Source organism: Ruditapes philippinarum, unplaced genomic scaffold (genome assembly GCF_026571515.1).
Source record: "Ruditapes philippinarum isolate M1 unplaced genomic scaffold, ASM2657151v2 ctg2162_1_1_1_1, whole genome shotgun sequence".
Classification (NCBI taxonomy): Eukaryota; Metazoa; Mollusca; class Bivalvia; order Venerida; family Veneridae; genus Ruditapes; species Ruditapes philippinarum.
The window spans coordinates 133,914-157,662 of NW_026859350.1; the positions used below are offsets into that span (position 1 = coordinate 133,914).

Consider the following 23,749-nt stretch of genomic DNA (forward strand, 5'->3'; position numbering starts at 1 on the left):
CATTGGAGTTATTATCTATTATTACAGGACCCTTACTATTTTTTCGCTGATTGTCCAAACGTGTTGAATGCTATTCACACAATGTCAAAGGAGAAAATGGCTACAGTTGATGTACAGTCACAGGTGGCCCGTTTCTACCATACCATGAACGAGGTCATTCATCATACAAAGAACAAGTTCTGCAAGGATGATGCTGTAGAACTTCTTCCGTACAATGGTAAACTTTTTGAATTAAAAAAAATTTGTACAGACCAAAACGTGTTTAAAAACTGTGAAATACTTTTTGTATTCTTTGAATTGAATGTGTTAATTAATTAAGACAATTTCTTACCATTAATTATATTTCCATGAACATGATATTAGTAAATAAATATGAATATGACTATTAGCTATTAAACCGATTTAGAAAGTACATTCCATACGTGACGTCGCTGCAATGCTTAACAATATTGCACATATAAAGTAACGAAACTCCACTTAGGCCAAAAGTCAGAAAAATATAAAATTTGAAAATATTGCATTGATCAATGGGGATACCTATAACTAAAACCCATATGGTAATAAAGGATTATAGTCAAAAAGAAATTGAAAGCTATATTTAGTTCAGTTCTTGGTCTTTGGACTTAAACGTTTTTCAATTTGGTAATTTGCACAATATTATTGATAATTGCAAGAAAGAAATGAGCAAATGATGTGAAACACATTAAATAGAATAAAAATCTTGAAAAATATTTTCAATCCAGACATAACCAAATTCCTAAGTGTGGGCCCTTTAAGAAAATAATTTTTAGAAAAGTGAGCATAGTAATATAATTTTCAGAGTGACACAAATCTAAGTAAACTCGTTTAAAATGTAAGGCATAATTCTTCTGGCTCCAACATATATTGACTGCCGACCTTTTAAACTAAATGTTATCAAATTACGTAATATTAGCATAATAAGTATGACTATTAATGATGAGTCGTTTGTTCAACTTAAGACAGATCATCTTTCAGATATATATTTGTACATTTAATATATTAAATAGGTGTGTAAAGTTAACCTGGTATAATTTTATGCTCTTCAGCTACAGACGAAACTATGCAATGTGTATTATACGACGCCATTAAGCGAAACTTGAGTATGACGGTAAGTACTAAATTATGATAATAGTGTATTGCAAAAATATCTTGTTTTTATTTATATGCTGGATTGTGATGATGATAGTAAAAAAAGCTTACTGGTACTACCATTGAGTCCGCTGGAACTAAACCGTTCTAGCTCCAAATGAGAGAGTGTAAAGCTGGCCCAAGACGGGCTTAAATCTACAACTTTAAAACATTTAGGTGACATTAATGATTATAATATAATACTATATTAAAATCTAAGAAAAAGGTTATTTTTTATAATTAAAGCGCGTATTACATAAAAAGCATTTAAATAAAAGCAATATCATTATTTCACTTATAAAAAAGGAAGAGCTTCATATTGGTAGAGCGAGAACTTATTGGTACTGTCTCTTACTAATACAATATATGATAATGGTATAGAATACTATAAATATTAACGTACGAAATTAGTGAAACAAAATTTCTAAAAATGTAACTATGATTGACAGATTTGTACTTTTGAACAAGACTTACAAGCGCGATAAAAATCATAACAATATCAATCACGTGTGACACTATTTGAGTGGATTTATTGCTATAATTTTTAGATGGGCCTTCTTGCGACAGTTCGACTTGTCTAAACGTCAAAATACTTAAAACAATAACTATCAGATGCGTGAATGTCATCAAATTTTTAATTAAGTTATTTCCTTGATAACATTTTACATTAAAGATGTTCTGGATGGATTTTCAGTGTACTACCATAGGTATGTGCATCTGGTCGTTAAGTATAGGGAGTAATCATATAAAGTTTTATAAATCAACACACTGAAAACATGGCTGTCATAAGGACATCCTTTACATTTATAATTTTGTTATCAACATTATAGGACTCAAAACAGCAGCGCACTCCACACAGACTTCTTTCGCCTCATGCAAATCAACCTGAAAACGATGTCACAATACTGTGCCACCCTGATTGCAGTAATGATCTGCTTCACGCAGATAAAATTGAAGAAGAATTAGTTAAAAACAACCTTAAAGTTGTAAAGGATTATGAGGGAGGAAATGAATCAGAGCTGAGAATAATGCCAGCGAAGTGGTACATTTTGGTGATATCGAAAACAACATTGAACTCGACCAATCTTACTGCTTTCAAATGTGCAGCGTGTTTAGACAACAGTATAACAGATGATTCAGTTAGCGTTCTACCTGTCTTAGTTGGAGTTGAACCTTGCGAAATCCCGGCAATGATCAAATGGGTCACAATGATCAGTGTGAACGACCATAATTACCTAGAAGCCATACTACAAATTGTGAAAGGTAAACGTTTTTGTTTGTTGATGATAATTTATATTCTTCATATTTTACATATATTTATTACATATTGATTTTTCGAATTGATGCTTAAGCAAATAGTAGCGCTGTTAGATTGTATTTACTGAGTGTAATGTGTTGTATTCTTCGTTACCTGCTCTTTACGACTCATGTTTTTTATCTGAAACATAGGACAGCCTGTCAGAATGCAAGACAGAATACCATGTGGAGATGTTGCAACAGGTCTAGCGTGGGCATGTTATATTAATTACTTGTCAATCACAATGGAACCAGGTATATTCTTGAGACAGCAATTCTTAAAACATTTATAAATGATATTAAAATGAAAAATATTTTTTAAATTTTTGTTTTACAAATTGCGGTAACACTTTTTAACAGATTAAAGTATTTTTGAGTAAATCAGCATTATCAATATACACAATATTTAACTGATTTATGATCACTCGCTCTGACTAACAGCATGTGTATATAACTACTTATTCTCAAATTTTGGTCTATATAAACTGAAATCATAGCATAACAAATTTGTAACATTAATATTGCTAAGCATATTTTATCAAATATCTGGAAAAGTGATATATATTAAAAAATCAAATTAAAACGCATGAATGTGGTTTATATGTTGATTAAAAAACTATTAAGATAAAATAAACACAAGTTTTTGATATCACATACATTCCCAACATGCTTAAAATCTGAATTAAAACCATGTCAAGGCGCAATAACACATGCGAAATGGACGTATAAAATATACATTTTTTTATACAAACGCAAAATTATGTCTGACCAGATGTGTATTGATTACTTATTTTATAATTGTAAGATGTCTTGTGTTGTTTGATAAAGGTTTACGTGACAGAATAGTGAAACTGATGAAAAGTAAAGGTGTCATGTGTGACTGCATTGAGAAGTTCTTTATCATAGTGCCGCTATCTTGCAAAACAGAACCAAAGCTTGCAGAAAAGGCAAATGAAAAGTAGGTCAACGTTATACTGAGTGGCTTTAATATAAAACAATCAATATTAAACTGAGTGGCGACTTGAATGTTTTCTTGTATTAAAACAAACACTGTTAAATTGAGTGGCGACTTAAATATTTGTCCCGTACACAGAACAATCAATGTTTTACTGAGTGGCGACTTTAATGTTTTCCTATACTAAAACAAACAATCTTATATTAAGAGGCGTCTTTAATATTTGTCCTGTACATAAAACAATCAATGTTATACTGAGTGGCGACTTCAATGCTTTCCTGTAAAAAAAAAACAATGTTATATTGAGTGGCGACTTAAATATTTGTCCCGTACATAAGACAATCAATGTCATACTGAGTGATGACTTGAATGTTTTCCTGTAATAAAACAACGTTATATTGAGTAGCGACTTTAATATTTGTACCATACATAAAATAATCAAAATATTCGGTCCTTTTATACTTTTCATAGAGTGACCTTTGAATTGATTTCTGCTGAGAAATTTGATCTCAGTAGTTTCAATTTGAGGTGTCGGACTGGACCTTCGATAATTATCTACTTGTTCTAGGCACATTGAAATAGCATTAAAACGTTTATATTTGATTCTATCTTTTTTAATTATAAATTAAAGCATCAATTTTTACTTTCTTGTAAATTAGTTAAGCTTGGACTGGTGATCTTATTTAGCTTTTAATATATAAATAATTTGCTGTTATCTAAATTGTCCTCTCGTTTTTGTTGTTGTATATATACTGTTGATGCATCACCTAACGATTCAATTTTAGAAGTGAGACACCAGTTATACAATATGTTGGGATAAGTGAAAAGGTGGAAAAGGAAATGGCTGGTCAACATCGTACATTTTATATTCACATGTATAAATATACCGACCCAAGAACTAAAAATGTAAATATCTTCTATAATCTAGATTTCCACTACTTATTACTTTTACTACTATTATTATAAATAAATTTTTTATAGCATTCTTGTTATAATTCTAGCAGTCTTTATTAAAATCAAACAACATTAAATTTTTCTTTTTCAGAGACTTTTCGGAGTCTCTCCGTGTATACGGGTATACATATCTTACATATGATAACGAATTTTTTCAGAGTGTTTGCTTTATGAGTGAATATTGTGCGGCAATCAATAATATCAGGGAAATGGGCAATCTACCATTTTCTGGAATAACGAGGGAGGACATGAGCAGACAGTGTGAAAATTTTGTAGAAGTAATGGAAGATATTATGAATAGAAAGGCAGTGAAGAATAAACTCGGAGACATTAGCAAACTTGTTCACTTTGTTTTCTATGACGGTATGTTTTTTTCGCAAATATTAAATAAATGCTTCGTATGGAGTAATGTCAGAATGACCTTTGTCAGTGCCAAATTTGCCTTTGTTAACTCATGACTTTTTATCTGAAGGATAACATCATTACTTTAAATAAACATGTATATACTGCTTCGAAAAAAAATCATTAATTTTCTACTTATTTTTAATTGTTTACAAATTATTAATAAATTTGAAAGGTATTTTGCATGATTGATATATACTTTTAGTAACAAAAAAAAATGGAATATAAATGTTGTTTATTATTTGTCGTTTCTTCAAAATCAAAACTAAAATTACATAAAAAAATGTTCTTGTATTTGCTTATACTGTTATACATGATGCAATGGAAATTACATCACTTACAGGAATTTTCAAGTTGTATTACATCCATGCCCTATTATATCCATGCCCTTGGAAATATTTTATAAATGTTAATACGGTATAATATAAATTAAATCGCAAAGGCTTTATAGATTTTATCAAGGTAAAATTTAGATGAAATCGCAAAGGATTTATAAATGGTTATACTGTACATTATTGATGCTATATGGATATCATTATGAAACATGGATACTATAAATAAAATCTAAAAGGCCTTTTAGATGTTAAAATGGCATGATAGTGAGGAAATCAAAAAAGGCGTGGTGGCGGCGTGGCCGAGTGGTTAACGCGTCGGACTAGTAATCTAAGGATTGCTGACCACGTGGGTTCAAACCCTGTCAGGGGCAAGCCGTTGTTTCCTTGAGCAAGAAACTTTACATTCATTGCTTAGTACTGGTTGGTTCCAGGAACGGATTCGAGAGTGTTTCAATAAGCTTATAGCTTCCAACACAATCGAACTAAAATAAATTTGTATAAACCAAATCAAAAAAGCTTAATAAATATCAAAACTGCAACTTGTGTCAATTAATCACGTTTTTTGTTGTCCTTTTGTTTTCAAGATAACTTAGGACCAATATGTAATTTGGATTTTTTTCAATATTTATGTCATTCTTTGGAGTAAAATGTCTTAACCCTTTTTTTTTCTTTTTTCATTTTCAGATTCGAAGCAGACATTGATTGAAGCTATAAAGGAACAGATCATTGGGGGAGATTACAATATGATTTGCAGAAAAGATATTGTCTAAAACATGTGAAATGAACAAGACTCGTCGTGTGATAATTAATCCTGTTGACTATCCTCGTTATCATCTTGACATTGCAAGTCTGTGATATGTTTCAAACACCAGTATCATTATTTTCTACGTAATATCATCCATCATCATCATCATCATTATTATTATTATTATTATTATTATTACCATCATCTTGACATTGCAAGTATGTGATATGTTTCAAACACCAGTATCATTATTTTCTACGTAATATCATCCATCATCATCATCATCATTATTATTATTATTATTATTATTATTACCATCATCTTGACATTGCAAGTATGTGATATGTTTTTTTACATCACTATCATCGATATCATTATTTTCTACGTAATATTCTTCATCATTTTCCTTATCATCTTAACATTTCTCTGGTGGTTTTTAGCGTCACTATCCATTGTAGTGTTCCTTCAGAATCACTTTTTTCAAATATATAGACTAAGATAAGCGCACTGTAGTTTAATGCATTCATTTGAATCCGAGGCCAGTATTTGTGCAGACTGGATTCACATGTCATGGAATGCTTTTGTAAATTATAATTTGTTATCTTATTGCAGTCAAAAATATCTTTGGACATTGCCTTGTTGCAACACAAATAGAAGGCACCTGTTCATGGTATAAATTACAAAAAGACAAAAAAAAACATGTCACGTTATAATTCATTTATAAAACAGATAAAGCACCCCTATTATAAAACAAGACTAGTACTAGTAAGAAAATCAAGTTTTTCCTCTCTTCTTTGTCTAACCATAGTAAGCATGACTGGATTTTTTTTATTGTCAACTGTTTGGTTTATGATCATCAGAGTTAACATGACCAAATTCTTTAATGTCAAGTGTTTCATTTTAGGGTAAGCAGATTTAAAATGATTCTTTCGTTTAAGTGTAAGCAGAATTAAGATGATCAGAGTCTTATAAAAGGTAAAGGTAAAGGTCTTGTTTATTATAGTGTCACCCCTACTGAAAGGGCCAGCCATTTTGACTTATGAGACACCTTTTGCTTGCATACCATGTACCTCCCAATTCCTACCACTATGCCAGGCGCCAGGCGGATAGAAATCGGTAACCATTCATTTTAACTACCTCGCGGCTCACGAAGCGGCCATTTCGGAACGAGTCCCACGAGAAACATTCATCCTTCAATTAACGATCCCCGTGGGGCTCGAACCTTCGACCTCCCGATCCGAAGGCGGACGCCTTAACCACTAGGCCAACGGTATGTCAAGACTAAGTGTTTTCGTTTTAATGGAAGATAAACATATTCTTCATTGTCAAGTATTTTGTTTTATGATAATCTGAGTTTAGATGATCAAATTCTTGAATGTCAGTTGTTTGGTTTTGAGTTTAAACGGATTTTTTATGTTAACTTTACGGCTTAAGTGTAAGCAGAGCTAAGAGTACCAATTATTTAATATAAACTGAATGGCTTAAGTATAAGCAGAGTTAATATGACCAATTCACTATCAACTGTACAGTTAATATGACCAAAACTTTAATATCACCTGTTCTTCTTAAGTGTAAGCTGAGTTAAGTTGACCAATCATTTGATATCAACTATACGGCTTTAGTGTAAGCACAGTTAAGATGACCAATCATTCAATGTTAACTGTACGGTTTTTAGTGTAAGCAGAGTTGAGATGACCAATCATTCAATGTTAACTGTACGGCTTTTAGTGTACGCAGAGTTAAAATGACCAATCTTTCAATGTTAACTGTACGGCTTTTAGTGTAAGCACAGTTAAGATGACCAATCATTCAATGTTAACTGTACGGTTTTTAGTGTAAGCAGAGTTGAGATGACCAATCATTTAATATCATATGTTCGTCTGTTAAGATGACCTATCATTTAATGTCAATTGTCCGGCTTTAGTGTAAACAGAGTTAAGATGCTCAGATTCTTTATTGTCAATTGTTCGATTTTAGGTTCAGCAAAATTAATTCAATCCATTTTATATCAATAGTTCGGTTAAATAGTCACCACAGTTATCATGACCAGATAATAAAATGTCAGCTTTTCAGTTTAATGGTCACCAAAGTTAAGATGTCCAGATTCTTCTTTGAGGATTGAGAACATGGTTAAGACGGTCGAGCTATTTATTGTCAGTTGTTCCAGTATTAGAAGAAGCCGTATAAAATTACTTTCAAAGAATACATATCATTTACATTTACATATCGTTTTAATTTGTGTCATTTAATTTTCAATACCTTTTATATGAAAATATCTGCATGTCATTTGTTACCACATCTATTTATTTTGGTTTTGTATGTCTATTTTTCCCCTGGTCATTAATATTATATGTTCATTGTAGTATTATTTTTATTTTCATTATTATTATTGTTATTTCATCACTGTTATTGTTACTATTGTTGTTGTTGCTGATTGCACTATTGTAACCAGGGAAGAATGAAAACCACAAAAATGTGTAATGTCTACAATCGATGCATTTCATTCATCTAAAGGCTAATAATCACATTGCAAAAATTTTATATTTTGTTTTCCCCTGATTTATTTACAATACCCGGTGATTTCCTCTAACACAATGGAGAATTCTATCCTCCAACAACTTTACTAAACATTGCTGCAAGGCTACAACGGTATCTTCGAAATAAAAAACCATGCACGTGAACTTTGTTAAAACTGAAGACCCTTTTTTCTGAACTTTGCAGAATATTGTATCCACGCAGGCGCGAGTTGACTAACGAGGGTATAGGGGTCGAAGTCAACTGTTAAAAAAAATGGAGATTTTAACAAAATGTGGAAAAAAAGGTTTGTCATGGAATTATAAAAAATGGATATTCTGTATGATTTTTTAAAGATATGTGTTAGTCTTTGAGATTTCTCTCACTCCATGTCTATTTTTTTCAGTGATCAGCCACAAACTCTTTTCTCATTTTTGAATTATAACCATGACGGTATAGGGATTGCACTGTTTCAATAATGTTTTATACATGTTAAAGCTCGGATTTATAAATAACGTATGAAGTCGCTTTCTTATTTGTTTACTTTATTCGCATGCTACATTCATTGTCTAATTTAAAACTCAGCCCATATCCATAACGTCATAATTGCCAGATACCACGTCAATACCTGTTACTGAGAGAGTTTTCAAAAAAGCTTTACAAGCTTCCTACTCAATCCGTAAATTTTATTTTATGTAATTTATTATGTAAATGTGTGGATTATAAATAAATATTGTTTAAAACTAATACCTGTTACAATAAGTCAACTTATTTTCCACGTTCACCAGTCCCGGTTTAGTGTATGCAATATAATTCAAATAAATTGGAGCATTTGATCGGATAAGAAAGTGGGACAAACGGTAAATGTACATACAAACTGTTCCAATGCTATTAAATGAACTCCAAAGAAGGTTTAAAACCATAACATTTGAAAAAAAATACAAATATCTAGTGAAATACTTAAAATGTAAAACCCTGCAGAAGATAAGAAATATACTCAGAATTGAAATGTGTGCAGTTCTTAGCAGGTAACTGAGTTAAAGGCTTTGCAACGCTTTTCATTTTAAGGTCATTTTCACAATAAAAATGATTATTAATTCTAAAAAATAAAATTTTAACCATAAGAAAATGCATGTTCTTATGTTCTACAATGATATTCTTAAAGTCAATACTATCTAATTGTCACTGTACATCTACATTCTAATGAAGTATTTCTCTTTTGCTTTTCGGTGGTTTATAGAAATATATCAGTGAATTAACTATATGCATTCAAGAATAAAAACAAAACAATATAATAATAAAATATATATTCATTCAATATAAAATATGAAGGCCAACAAATAATCATCAAAAATATTCATCCATTACATCACAATAATTATATTTTGGTGAGTTATGATCCCTTTTTCAACATATTTCATGACATAATAAAATAATTAAGAACACTTTAATTGATATATCTATAGACTTTCACATATGCGAAAGAAATTAGTAATTTGTAATTTAATACAATGATTATTTTGTAAACATGTCTTGTTGCTAATAAACAAAATTTGATTCATTTTTAACTGGTTGTTTCTTCTCATTTTTGTTCAGATGTTATCTATTACATAAGTACCTAGCATAAAGTACGATGTTCCGTTATGACGTGGTTCGTTGCTATGCAAAATTGAAGATGAAATATTTGCTCGCGCATGCGCAATATGCGTAGGATAAAAGATCACCGTCATGCATGTAAGTCTTACAGACGGCCATATACAATCCCACGGCACCGTCCAGTTAGCTCAACATGTACAGCGTCGGACTGTGAATCGGGCGATCCAGGGGGCTACCTCTCTTCATTTGAATTTTTATATCACAGGTACCCTCTCATTTTTTAGCACATAGGTACCCTCAAAGCACGACATATGCTTTTATTTGCGTAAATCGTTATGTATGAATGTAATATTTCTTACTTTTATATAAATATTACATACTTAGCGATTAACGCACATAAAATTTGAGGGTATCTATGTTTTAAAAAATGAGAGGGTACCTGTGATATAAAATTCAAATGAAGAGAGGTAGCCCGTGCCGCTGCAAAACCGAAAGTTGGGAGTTTTTAATTAATTTTTGACAATATACTGCCATTTGTCCGAAGATGATATGTATATGAACATATTAAATATGTATGATGTATACATAATCAAGCCACAGGTTGATTTCAGCCCGAAAAAAATATGTCGAGGTGATGGGCGAGGCAAGACATGTCGATTTTTTTGTAGCTTATTGTGAAGTTGCAGTACATGAAAAACCGGCACATGACAAACAGCACATAAATAAAACATTCTAGTGTTCCGTGGTGTACATCTTTTCTACGTGTCATACCTCCTTTCCTTATTACAATGAAATTTTACTGGATTGTTATCCATCGCTGGTATGTTTTCAGCAGAGAATGACTTGTGCATGTTCAAAGAGGGTACCGTTTGAGCAGATTTCGCAAAGAGGGTACCGATATGGATATGCACCGTGGGATCAATTCTTCGTCTACATTGGATGCCAGACGGACATGTACAGAATTTGTGTACATCAACATCATTCTTATAGATCGAATCGATAATTCGTCTACATAGGATGCCAGACAGATATGTACAGAATAGTGTACATCAATTTATATTAAACAACTTACACGATACAATTTCGTCTACGTATTAATTAAAACAAAAACAGTCGTGTAAGAAAAATAAAAAACCCACTGCTATCATTCAAGTTCGATGTTGTCTGTCTACGACGCAAGACAGACATGTACAGAATTTATGTACACCAATGTACACCAATATATATGCATTTATTAAGGGAGGAGGACATGATGATAAGTAAACGAGAAAAAAATGTAATGCTGTTAATCTGAAATATTGTTTACAAAAATAAAACTCCGTTCAAAATTGATTTATTCAGTTAAACTTACAAATAGATTAACAACTAACAAAACCTCGTGTTTTCTTATTCTAAGCGAATAGCTAAAACTTTACTATTAAATCTTCTGGAATCAAAAATACAGTTAATGCAATTTTTGTTCATGAAAATATTTTGACCTGCTTTAAACTCTAGAATATCTTTGATAAAATCTTGCTTGACGCCATTGTTTTTAAACAAAATTGGCCAAAATGACGAACTGTGCCATTTAGGAACTATCAGAGTGCCTTTCCCTTTACATGCTACAAGGTGAAATATGGTTCTACAAACAAGATATATAGGTGGCACAAGCCAATTATTGCAGTCTGACCAAGACTGTGTAAAAGCATCGATTGCCTCAGACTTATATTCATAAAACAAAGAGTTAAACCGATTTAATTTGCGATTTTTGAAGCTGGCAAACATATCTACTTCATGAGGACCCCATATTTGATCAATAAAATTGAAAAATTCGGTGGTACCTCCCACTCATCTGAACTATATATTTTACTTATGTCGTCTGCAATCTGATTATGCTCACTTGGTACCCACTGAATGCTTAAATCTATGTTCCATTTTAAACATAATTTAAAGATATTAAGCGACTCAAGTTGTAAATCTAATTTCGTGCTACCCGACTGAACAGTTTTTACACATGACTGAGAATCAGAAAACCACTTTACTTTAGAATTTTCTAACAAACTTCCATAAGCTCGTAAAGCAAGATGAACTGCTCTTAATTCTCTAAAAGTTGAACTCTTAGCCTGTCTTCATTATTCCAAACGCTATGTAACACACTGTTTTTGCAGTCAACGATATAAGAACCACATGACAGATGAGTTGCATCAGAATATACCAAAGTCTGTAACTGATTGTAAGCCGACAATTTTCTTGACATTTAACTTCTCTATATTTTCAATCCAAAAAATTACTTCAGTAAGGCAAGGGTGATTTAATGGCAATTTATAACAAAAATCCCACGACTTACTAGTCTCTATCTCTTTATACAAATACCGAGTCATCAGTCTTGCTATATTCCCAATAACAGGCATCATAGAAAAGACTTTTCCTGCAAATTTCGCTAAATGTCTAGCAGAGACATAAAGGAGAGAACCCAACAATAACTTGAGAGGTATGTTAAAATCATAAATTCTTCTTTGAGGAATGGATATACAAAATTGTGTGTTCCAGAAAATACCAATCCACTCCAATTCTTGAACTGGGAGCCATATTGATTTTTCCTTATTAATTAAAAAACCTGCCATCTCAAGACTGTTCTTTACAAAATAAGAATCGGCTTCAGTCTGTTCAAAAGTTTTGTTGCTACCCCAACCATCATCTAAAAACATTACAATTTTTATTCTGTTCAATCTCCAGTATTTAACCATTTCCCTCAACACTTTTGTAAAAATGTAAGGGGCGCTACTGATGCCAAAAGGTAAAACAGTAGTTTTTCCCCTTTACCGAAAAACCTAAAAACGTTTGATGACTTGGAAAAATGTCTAAATAATGGAAGCCCTTACTTAAATCGAACTTAAACATATACACATCATGTGTAAAATACTCAAGTCCAACTTTCCAGTCCTCAAAAGATATTTTTTATTGCCAAATATGTTCATTAACTTTTCTCAAATCTAAAATCAATCTCTTTTTTCCTAAATTGTTGATTGAAACAGTCAATGGATTGATAATATGTGTGTTGTAAATGGAACCTCAACAACACAATGATTCTTTAAAAGTTCTGAAACAGTTTTTTTTTACGAAATCCATATTATCTAATGCAGACTTGTTATTTTTAGAAATTGACCTTTGAGGTACAGAAAATAAACGTAATTTGTATCCATTTCTCAATGTATCTAAAATTAGCTCCATTTTTTCCCCAAAATGATACATTTTTCTTGAGACGACCCTTTACATTTCCATTTAAAACCTTGCTTTTGCAAAATCTAATTCCTGCATCTCAAAAAAATCTTTTGAACATAGATACATATCTAAATACTTAACATTAACTGGTGGCTGTACTTGTACTGGTTCCGGTTGTCTAACGTATGTCGATTCCGTCGGTACCCTGTTTTCCAGACAAGAAACGGTTGCATTGACGCCGGAAGTGCCCTCTGTACCCACATGCGTAGCAGACGTCATTTGGTGTTGCTCGTCCTTGGCCATGAAAAAATTGATTGAAGTTGGGACGTGGTGGTAACCAATATCTTGAATCATCTGCCCTTGGTGTGGTTGATTTGTAACCCATGAAAGAAAGAGAATCACTCTTATAAGGATGAAAACAAGCTTGTTTTGAAGAAGTTGTCTTAACCTTTTTAATGGCTCTAGATTCGGCCTGCTTGAGTTTCCGTTTATCATCGCTATCGCTAGCGAGAGAAGGCTTCTCATATTCTCGGACCGTAGACCAGCCCCGGGGGAACTATCTGCTATTTGTATCAATTTATTCCTGTGTTTAATCTTACTTATCAAACCTTTAACATCAGCCTTCAAATCTGATTTAGACAACTCCTTCAAAATCGACTCCAAACCGTCAAGAATTTCAAGGTTAAATTCGTGTTGAATTCTATGCGACTCTTTATTCAAAGTTACTTTTTTAACTTTAGACTTCAAACTTTGAGAAGTTATATCACTTTTCAAGTCAGACAAACGAGAATCAAAATAACTTCTAAATAAATCAAAGGCTTGAAAAACTTCGTTCCCTTCCCCCGGGGACTTACCTCGTCTATCTCTGGAACGCTCCTGTCCTTCTCGACTATCTCTCGATTGAAACTCACTTGGCCTGCTTGGCGAGTTCCTTCTAACTTCTGGAGAAATACTCCGTCTGCTTCTTGAAGTTCTGGAAGGCGAATACTGTTCTCTGTCACGAGTTAAACTTTCTCTGGATCTAAATTCAACGTGTTCACTGCCACGTTGCTCATTATCTTCCATTATTATAGTGCAATTACGTCTGTGTGTAGTGAACCTATAGTACATCGAATGGTCAAATACCCGTGTACATACACCTTATATATTGACCTGTCTTACGCATCGATACGCTTGGTGGACAGCTGAAATACAGCTGCGCTGTCCACAGTGACCGAAAAATCATATTATATTAAAGACCAATGATAAATAAATACATATGGATACGTAAAAGGAATGCGCAGGTCAAGTTCGAATTTTGTCATGGTTCGATGATTTATGGCCCCTTAAACTTTGAAAAAAAAAATTCAGTTTCCATTCATTATCTCCCAAACAGTTGTACATATTCAACTCAAATTAAAGATATGGATATGCCATAAGAATGCATTGGTCAATTTCGAATTTGGTCATGGTTTGGTAATAGCTGACAGAGTTATCCCTCTTGAAAAAAATAAGAAATTTTAAGTTTCCGTTCATTATCTCCCAAATGGTTGTACACATTCAACTCAAATATGACATATAGATACATCTTAGGAATAAGCAGTTCAAGTTTGAATTTGGTCGTGGTTCAATGATTTTGGACAAAGTTATCTTTCTTGAATGTTGGAAAAAATTTGAATTTTCAGTTTCAGCACTCATACTTTTGCGGAAATGTATGTAGCTATTATTTTGGCTACAAATATGCAATTTACAAAAGGTTAACAGAATAGTTTCAGTGTCTGGTTGAACTTTGTATAAAAATGGTTTGTGTTAATATTGAATAGTTTTAAGGGTTTTGAACTTAAAATGAAAAAAAAAATTTGTGCAAACAGATTTGGAACTAAATATTATAAGATCTGAAATTTTGGCTGCATGTGTAGTGAACCTATAGTACATCGAATGGTCAAATACCCGTGTACATACACCTTATATATTGACCTGTCTTACGCATCGATACGCTTGGTGGACAGCTGAAATACAGCTGCGCTGTCCACAGTGACCGAAAAATCATATTATATTAAAGACCAATGATAAATAAATACATATGGATACGTAAAAGGAATGCGCAGGTCAAGTTCGAATTTTGTCATGGTTCGATGATTTATGGCCCCTTAAACTTTGAAAAAAAAAATTCAGTTTCCATTCATTATCTCCCAAACAGTTGTACATATTCAACTCAAATTAAAGATATGGATATGCCATAAGAATGCATTGGTCAATTTCGAATTTGGTCATGGTTTGGTAATAGCTGACAGAGTTATCCCTCTTGAAAAAAATAAGAAATTTTAAGTTTCCGTTCATTATCTCCCAAATGGTTGTACACATTCAACTCAAATATGACATATAGATACATCTTAGGAATAAGCAGTTCAAGTTTGAATTTGGTCGTGGTTCAATGATTTTGGACAAAGTTATCTTTCTTGAATGTTGGAAAAAATTTGAATTTTCAGTTTCAGCACTCACACTTTTGCGGAAATGTATGTTATTTTGCTATTATTTTGGCTACAAATATGCAATTTACAAAAGGTTAACAGAATAGTTTCTGTGTCTGGATGAACTTTGTATAAAAATGGTTTGTGTTAATATTGAATAGTTTTAAGGGTTTTGAATTTAAAATAAAAAAAAAAAATTTGTGCAAACAGATTTGGAACTAAATATTATAAGATCTGAAATTTTGGATGCATGCGGGTGCATCCGTGACGTGACGACACATTTCTAGTTGTTTTTATTATATATGTTACACCCAAGTATACAATCACAAACTCCCAAACATCAAGTAAACATATATTGTTTGTTTGTTTGTTTTGGGTTTTACGTCACATCGACACAGTATAGGTCATATCGCGACGTTCCAGCTTTAATGGTGGAGGAAGACCTCAGGTGCCCTTTCGTGCATTATTTCAGGCACGAACGGGCACCTGAGTAGAACCACCGACGTTCCGTAAGCTAGCTGGATAGCTTCCTCACATGAAAGAATCCAAAGTCCCTGTCGGGATTCGAACCCACAGCGGTGAGGGGCAAGTGGTTTGAAGTCAACGACCTTAACCACTCGGCCACGGACGCCCCAAGTAAACATATATACAGTTACAATAACGATATTTGATATTAAAGGCGTGGTTTAATCTTTCTAGTAGACTTGCTTACTACAATGGGTTTTCTACAGACATATGTCTTATTCATTTGTCGTCAGACTGTGTAGGAATAGAATGCAAATTGATAAAGGTAATTTTACTGGAATGATTATGTCAAAGGGCATACGATATTGTTGAACACCCAACTATTCTTATGAAATTAAGTGCAACTGGTCTTAGAGATGATATTTTGAGATGGTTTCGATCATATTTATCTGATATAAGGCAGCTTGTTGATGTTTCAGGTACACAAACATCTGCTGCTCGGATAACATGTGGTGTTCCACAAGGATCAATCCTTGGTCCTCTTTTGTTTTAATATACGTTTTTGACAGGTCAGCTGTAGACAAAATTAAGTTGTTATTATATGCAGATGACTCAATAATTATGGTTTCAGATAAATGTAAGGCTGATGTTGAATATGCCCTGCAAGAGGATTTGCATCTTGTTAGTCATTGGCTAGTGGATAATAAGATATCATTACATCTAGGCAAGACTGTGTCAATCTTATTGGGGTCTAAACAAAAACCCTTTCATCTCATAATATTTAATTGTAATGGCAGAATTATTAAAGCAACCATTTTAATAATTATGTCATGATGCAATGGCTAGGTCAGTGTTACAGAAGGCTAATTTGAAACATTTACAATGTATTTTGCAAAAGAAATACCGTACTAAATATACGAAGAAACTTCTAGTTATGTCCTTAATCAAATGTCATTTTGAGTTCTGCTGTTCAATGTGGTACCCCGGTTTGTCCAATTTCCTTAGAAAATAAACTTCATGTTGATGCCAGGTCACATATTGGTCCCAATCACTTTCGCTCACTTAACTGGTTACCAGTCAATAAACGATGTAGATCAGATGATCCTTTGTCATGTCTTTTTAAATTAAAAATGATCTGGCTCCAGATTACATGGAAAAGAATGTCATCCCACAGGTCACTGTTTTTTTCTAACAAGACCATGTTAAGTAACAAGGTGCATTTTACAAAGGTCAAAAGTTTTTGGTTACAAGTACTTCAGCTTTATGGTTTGTTCGTTGTGGAACAATTTGCCAGCTGAATTATCTAGCATTGCCAGGTTACCTTCTTTCAAAATATCTGTTCAGTAGTACATGATGGACAATTTGTATTTTTAATATATTTTGTGAGAGTTTTTAAATTTATATTAGATTGTTTCGTATAGGAACTCATTCGTTAATCATTTAACACATTCAATATGCAATGGTGTATTTCCTTTAGTGTAAGTAATACCCACATTTTTTGAAAATTGTTTTTACTTTTATGTGCAGATGATATCGTTATTCTATCTGAAACAGAAGAAGGCTTACGTAAAGGTTTATTGTTATTGGAGAATTATTGTGATAAGTGGAGATTAACTGTAAATATTAAGAAAACTAAAATAATGATTTTCAGAAAAGGCAGACTAAGACATAACATGTCATTCGTATATAAAGGAGAAAATTTAGAAATTGCCGAAAAATTTACTTATTCAGGAGAAGTCTTTACAACTGGTGGGTCTTTTAATACTTCTTTTGAAACATTATCTGGTCAGGCTTTGAAAGCATTATATAAATTACAACTAGATTTGATTAAATTCCCATGTATAACTGTGAAACATAAACTAGACCTTTTTGATAAATTAATCTCACCAATTTTGAACTATGCTTTAGAGGTAAGCGGTATATATGATTGTTGTAAATTAGAAAAAGTGCATATAAATTTTTTGTAAAAAAAATGTTAGGCGTCAGACTACAAACTCAGAACAATTTTATTTATGGATAATTAGGTAGAACGAATTTGAAATGCAGAAGAAGTGTAATAAAATACCGGCTTAAAATTATACAGCTTGAAGATATAAAATATGTTTATGTTTTATTGTACAGAGAGTTACAGGTAAGACCTAACAAAAAAAAAACATGGGTTAGAAGTGTTAAAGATTTATTACAGTCGCTTGGTTTTAATGATGTATGGTTATCTCAAGGCGTAGGCAATGTAGATGTATTTATTAGTTTAATAAAACAAAGAGTAAATGATGTTTTTATCCAAAATTGGTTTTCAGAAATAAATAACTCAACTAGAGCTCGTACATATGTAATATTTGCATATTTTAAATTTCAAAAGTATCTAAACTGTATTAATATTGAAAAATTTAGAATTGCCCTGTCCCGGCTAAGAGTTTCTTCACATAGACTCGAGATTGAAACCGGCAGATGGAATAAACCTAGTGCTAAACCTTTTGATGATAGGAAATGTAAAAATCTTTGCTTTTTAAGCTTTTTCTCATTTATTTGCAGACGACCAAGTACTTTTTTGCTAAATCCCCTGAATCCCTACAGGCAATGCTAACGAATATTGAAACTTATTGTAATACATGGGGTTTGAAAATAAATACGTCTAAAACAAAAGCAATGATTTTTGAAAAGGCATATTTTTTTTTATATTTACAGCACACCAATCGAACTTGTAGAATCATTTAAATACCTTAGAATTACCCTCTTTAAAATGGCAATTGGTTTAGAACTCAAAACAGAATAGCTCAACATGCCTCATTTGCTTTACATAACCTGTCTAAAGTATTTAAAAATATAGAACTGTCAACATATCAGAAATGTAAATCGTTTGATTTTCTAGTCGGTTCCATTCCGAATTATAATTCGGAGATATGGGGAATGCACGATGCTAAAGATATAGAAGTTATTTATACTAATTTTTCGCGGAGAGTCTTAGTGTTTAAAAAATCTACTAACTTGTCAGCACATTATGGTGAGCTTGGTCGTTACCCGTTACATATTACTAGAAAACTTAACGTGATAAGATATTGGTCAAAAATACTTAAACTTAATGATACATCACTTGTTAAGCAAGCGTATTTACTTCTTAAGTCAGACACAGATGTTGGTCGAAATCATAACGGAAAAAATGGGTTTCTTTTGTTAAAGACAACTTGTCAAGTCTCGGTTTTTCATATATTTGGGACAATCAGTTTGATATAGATATACAATATAATACTATTAAACAAAGATTAATTGACACCTTTCTATAAAGTTGGTATGCATCTATCAATAATTCACCAAGATTACAAACATATTGTATATTTTAACATTCTTTTGAAATGGAAAAGTATTTAGATTATGTCCAAGAAAGTAAATACAGAACTGTTTTAAAGGTACTCCACTGAGGTACAGCCGAATGTCACAAAAAAAAGTAAAATTTCACAAACCGATAATTTTTTGATACCTGCGTGTTAGGGACATTCAAACAGAATCAGTGATACATTGATGTGTTCTTTGGATTGGCAAATCGTTTGAAATACACATTTTCTCCAATTTTGTGGGAAAAGCGTTTAAACACCTTTCAGTTGCAAATCTGAATAAAAACAACGGTCACGTGATGATTCTCGGGATGACTAAAAAGCGAAACGGAGATTTTTTTGTGTATCGGCAGCAACGAAAGTGCGAAAGTGCGAAAGTGGAATATACCAACAATCCATAAATTTAAAAGCAAACTATGGGTTTGTTTGTTAAATTTCTTGTTGTTCACATATGTTCTTGTGAGAAAAATCTTTCAAAAGCAATTTCAATATATTTAAAGCATTACATTGTTGTAATCATGTTTTTTTCTCCATTACAATGATGGATTTAGCTAAACGTACGGAGTTGGAAACTGACATACACAAATTTTACAAATATTCTATGTCAATTTGAGAGCTTTCGTGTAATTCTTAGATATTATGTATTAACTTTATAATGGTTAAAATATCATGATATCTAGGCTAAGAAAATTTACTTTGTCAATCAGTGTAATGGGTCCTATTTCAAAGGTCACTTTGGTTTATCTGACACTCGTTCTGGAAAAAAAACTTCGTAATACCTTTTATACAACGAACATGAACTTGAGTATTGTAAGCATAAAAAATCACACGCACACTCAGAATGTTATTCCACAGATTTCTCTTTAACTCTGATCAAAGCACTGAAAGCACTGGCTAAATAGAGAATGAATCCGGCCTCATTCCTATATAAGACATTTAGGCTTCAACTTAATTAGTTAATATTTCTTATGTATGTCTAGTGCATATAATTTAAATTCTATAAGAAAAAAATCGACCTCCTTTGCTAGATAGATCTGAAATTTAATATTTATCATTTTACATACATACTTGCATATTTATCCGGATTGGATGTTAACTTTGTTGATGAGAAGATTACTACGTTTTGATCTAGACATTCAAAACTGTAGGTAATTGATACCTGTTTCATGCACATGGTGTAATGTTTTTTGTGTAATTTATGTACGTATATTTATTGTGTATACGGAGTTCAGTAATTTACAAATGTGAATAGAATAAAGTAAGAACACAGATGAGAGCTTATTAAGTTTAATTTTAGAACTGGCTAGTGGCGGGAATCGCCTGTCTATAAATAAGAACTGCCCATTCAAGCATTAATTTATGTACGTATATTTATTGTGTATACAAAGTTCAGTAATTTACAAATGTAAATAAAATAAAGTAAAAACACAAATGTAAGCTTATTAAGTTTAATTTTAAAACTGGCTAGTGGCAAAAATCGCCTGTCTATAAATAAAAACTGCCCATTCAAGCATTAATAAAATAGTACTAATAATATAAAGGTCAAGGTAAAATAAACATGCAGGTTAAACTAAAATTTAATATCGTTACTCATGGTAAACATCATCAAGAAGGTCGGAAAAGAGTTACAATCTGGCTCTATTAATATTATTATTATTATCATTATTGATATAGCAGATACCCTGATAAATTGCTTTCTTATTGGAAGGCCTCCATTCTAGTGATGGGTCAATTGAGTTGTGCTTTAATGTTACCAATATATTGAAGCTTCCCGGTGGAAAAGAAAAGGAGAGCGTTATAATAATAAAAAAAAAGGAAAACTGGAATAAAGACAAACAAGGCGACGGCAAAGTTCACAGGACGCAGCCCCCGACACAGTCAAGCTTCCACAGCATGGGTATTGCTGTGACTAGTGAAATAAACTTAAAACTGATTATATAGTTGTTGTTCTTTAAACCCTAACATTCTTTCAAATTAAACGAAACAAACAAAATCATGATACTTGCAAGACAAATGTGAAGGGCAGGTAAGTAAAGGTAACTTTAAGAATTCAGTAAGATATTATTAACCTCACCTCAAACAACAACCATTACTTAAACTATGTTTTATAATACTTCCAACTCCTAGACGGTATACAAACTTGGGAAACGGCAATGCATATCTTAACAATTGTTTTACTCCTTATAGCCTGTTTATCTTTTTTTTACCACTTGAAAGCCTGAAATTAAATTTTTCATTGATAATTTAGCTGTGGTCCTGTGTTGCTTGGTCGTGTGGGTGTTGCATTCATTGAATGTTACCATTTCTTTTTGTATTTCTGATCAAAGATCAGGAAATACAAAGATAACAGTCAATCTCTGACACAGCGGTTTCACGACAAACCTAACAACAAGCAGTTCTTAAAACAGCTGAAAGCTAGCGATTTAAAAGAAAGAAATATTTTCATTTTGTTATAAGAATCCAACAAATTACAACGCATTCAAAGTTTAAAAGTAGCTTTGGGTTATAAAATTGTCAATGAATGCACATTCACAAATTACGCGGATGAATATCATTTTAATCAATGAAAATGCTATTTTAAGCGATGTCGAGAGCGTATTTCACAAATAAATCTGACTGTCGAGTAGTGGAATATATACATGTCGGACTGTTTTTGCGAGAAGATTTTTGTTAAATTATTTACATCAATGTTAAACAACAGGTTTATCTTGAACAAAAAACCTCGAAATTAATAAGGATTACAAACCCGAAATGCAATGAAAAATCTAAATTTAGTATTACTTGATTTTATTCAGGCATTGTTCGTATATCTTCTCTGTGGTGCGAGGGTAACGCGCTCGTTTAGTGTGTCTGGGGTTCAAATCCAATTCAAGGCAATTATTTTTTATAAAGTTTCTTTGTTAAGGAAATAGCCACGATATGCAGGGATAAAGTGTGGCTGTCATAAAAATGAACATAAATGATTTTTGATGCAACTCTAGTCATGCAAAATTGCATATGTATCAAACTCTGGTACCAAGCAAGAAGAATTATAGTACATAAAAATAAACTTATACAGGAAAATAATACAGTTAAACAGTGCGATTTAGATTGCAAAAATCAGAAAATACCACAGAGCTTACAGCCTTTTGATTTATCTTGTTTTTCGTATGTATGTTCTGGAGATTAGGTGGATTGTTCTCGTAATACTTTAAGATTTATAAGATTGTGTATTAAAAGCTTTTGTAAATTGTTTCGGAAATACTGGATATCGTTTTGAAAATTTATAGAGCTACTGAAGTATTTTAAAACCATGAACGAAAAATTTCACAGTAACAGGAATTAAAATTAATTCCTAAGTATTTCGGTTATAGTGATTATACCGTAATCAAACGTTAAAGGTCTCCTAAGAAATATTCTTTGGAATAAAATACTAAGTGTGAGCAATAGAACATAAACCACCAGATTGCTTCGGCAGGAAAAATTGGTTCACAAAACATAATTTTTCACAGTCATGATCAAATGAACAGACTGTCATTTTATTCCTGTTACCGAAAGATACGAACAGACTGTCATTTTCTTCATGTTACCGAAAAATACACACCAGGAAGATTTCAAGTAGAAGACACGTCACTGACAGAATGTTCTTAATATTTGAATAGAAAAGAACTTGCTAAAGCCAATTTATGAAAGAGAAATCGGGGATGCCACTTATTAAATTATTTGCCCATAAAAGAGGGTTTATTTTACTCGTTTAGATTATTTTCAAAAACAAAAAGTCTCAAAAAGCAAAGGTTAGCTGATATTAAAATGTAAACCGCGACATATAAAATTAATTTACCTGTGAAACCGGAGTGAAAAGGTGTTAGTTTATCCGGTTTTTTCTTCAGTGCCTTCAGCACTTTGATCTTATATGTAGTACAAGTAAACTATATCGTTTTCACCGAAAAATCATCAAATTCTAAACAAGTTTCTAATAGAATCATAAACATTTATTGTATCATAGTTTGAAGACATTTCTGTTGAAAACGTGTCAGAGTTAAATCAAATTCATATACATGCACAGTGCGTAACTGGAGTGCAGGTAATAGTTCCAAATACTCCAGAGCATGCCCATTGATGTACTCATTCCTTTTTTTTTTTTTGGGGGGGGGGGTGCTTTTTGTGGAATAACAATAGAAATGTCACATTCAGAAGCTGGTTCATGAATATGTTTTTTTCTGGGGTTTCATATTGTTACAATAGGGAACGTGCATTCAATTTTGCCTACGGTATGAATATGATGTAATTGTGTGTGGAACGTGTATGTACGATCCTATCAAGATAGCCTACGAAACGTCACTCATTACATACACAGATGCCCGTTTGTGCCAGAAACA

At 32.2% G+C, this 23,749-nt stretch overlaps 1 protein-coding gene across 1 annotated transcript in view; it reads left to right on the forward strand.

Annotated features, from left to right (window-relative positions):
• LOC132756182 (uncharacterized) overlaps positions 1-8,878 on the forward strand; it is a 36,870-nt gene extending 27,992 nt beyond the window's left edge. The window contains exons 19-26 of the mRNA XM_060747188.1: positions 28-217; positions 1,068-1,129; positions 1,980-2,412; positions 2,599-2,700; positions 3,274-3,403; positions 4,186-4,306; positions 4,513-4,717; positions 5,776-8,878. Coding sequence (XP_060603171.1) covers positions 28-217; positions 1,068-1,129; positions 1,980-2,412; positions 2,599-2,700; positions 3,274-3,403; positions 4,186-4,306; positions 4,513-4,717; positions 5,776-5,861 — 1,329 coding nt within the window. The 3' untranslated portion in view covers positions 5,862-8,878. The remainder of the gene's footprint in view (positions 1-27; positions 218-1,067; positions 1,130-1,979; positions 2,413-2,598; positions 2,701-3,273; positions 3,404-4,185; positions 4,307-4,512; positions 4,718-5,775) is intronic.
• The last annotated feature ends 14,871 nt before the right edge of the window (positions 8,879-23,749 follow it).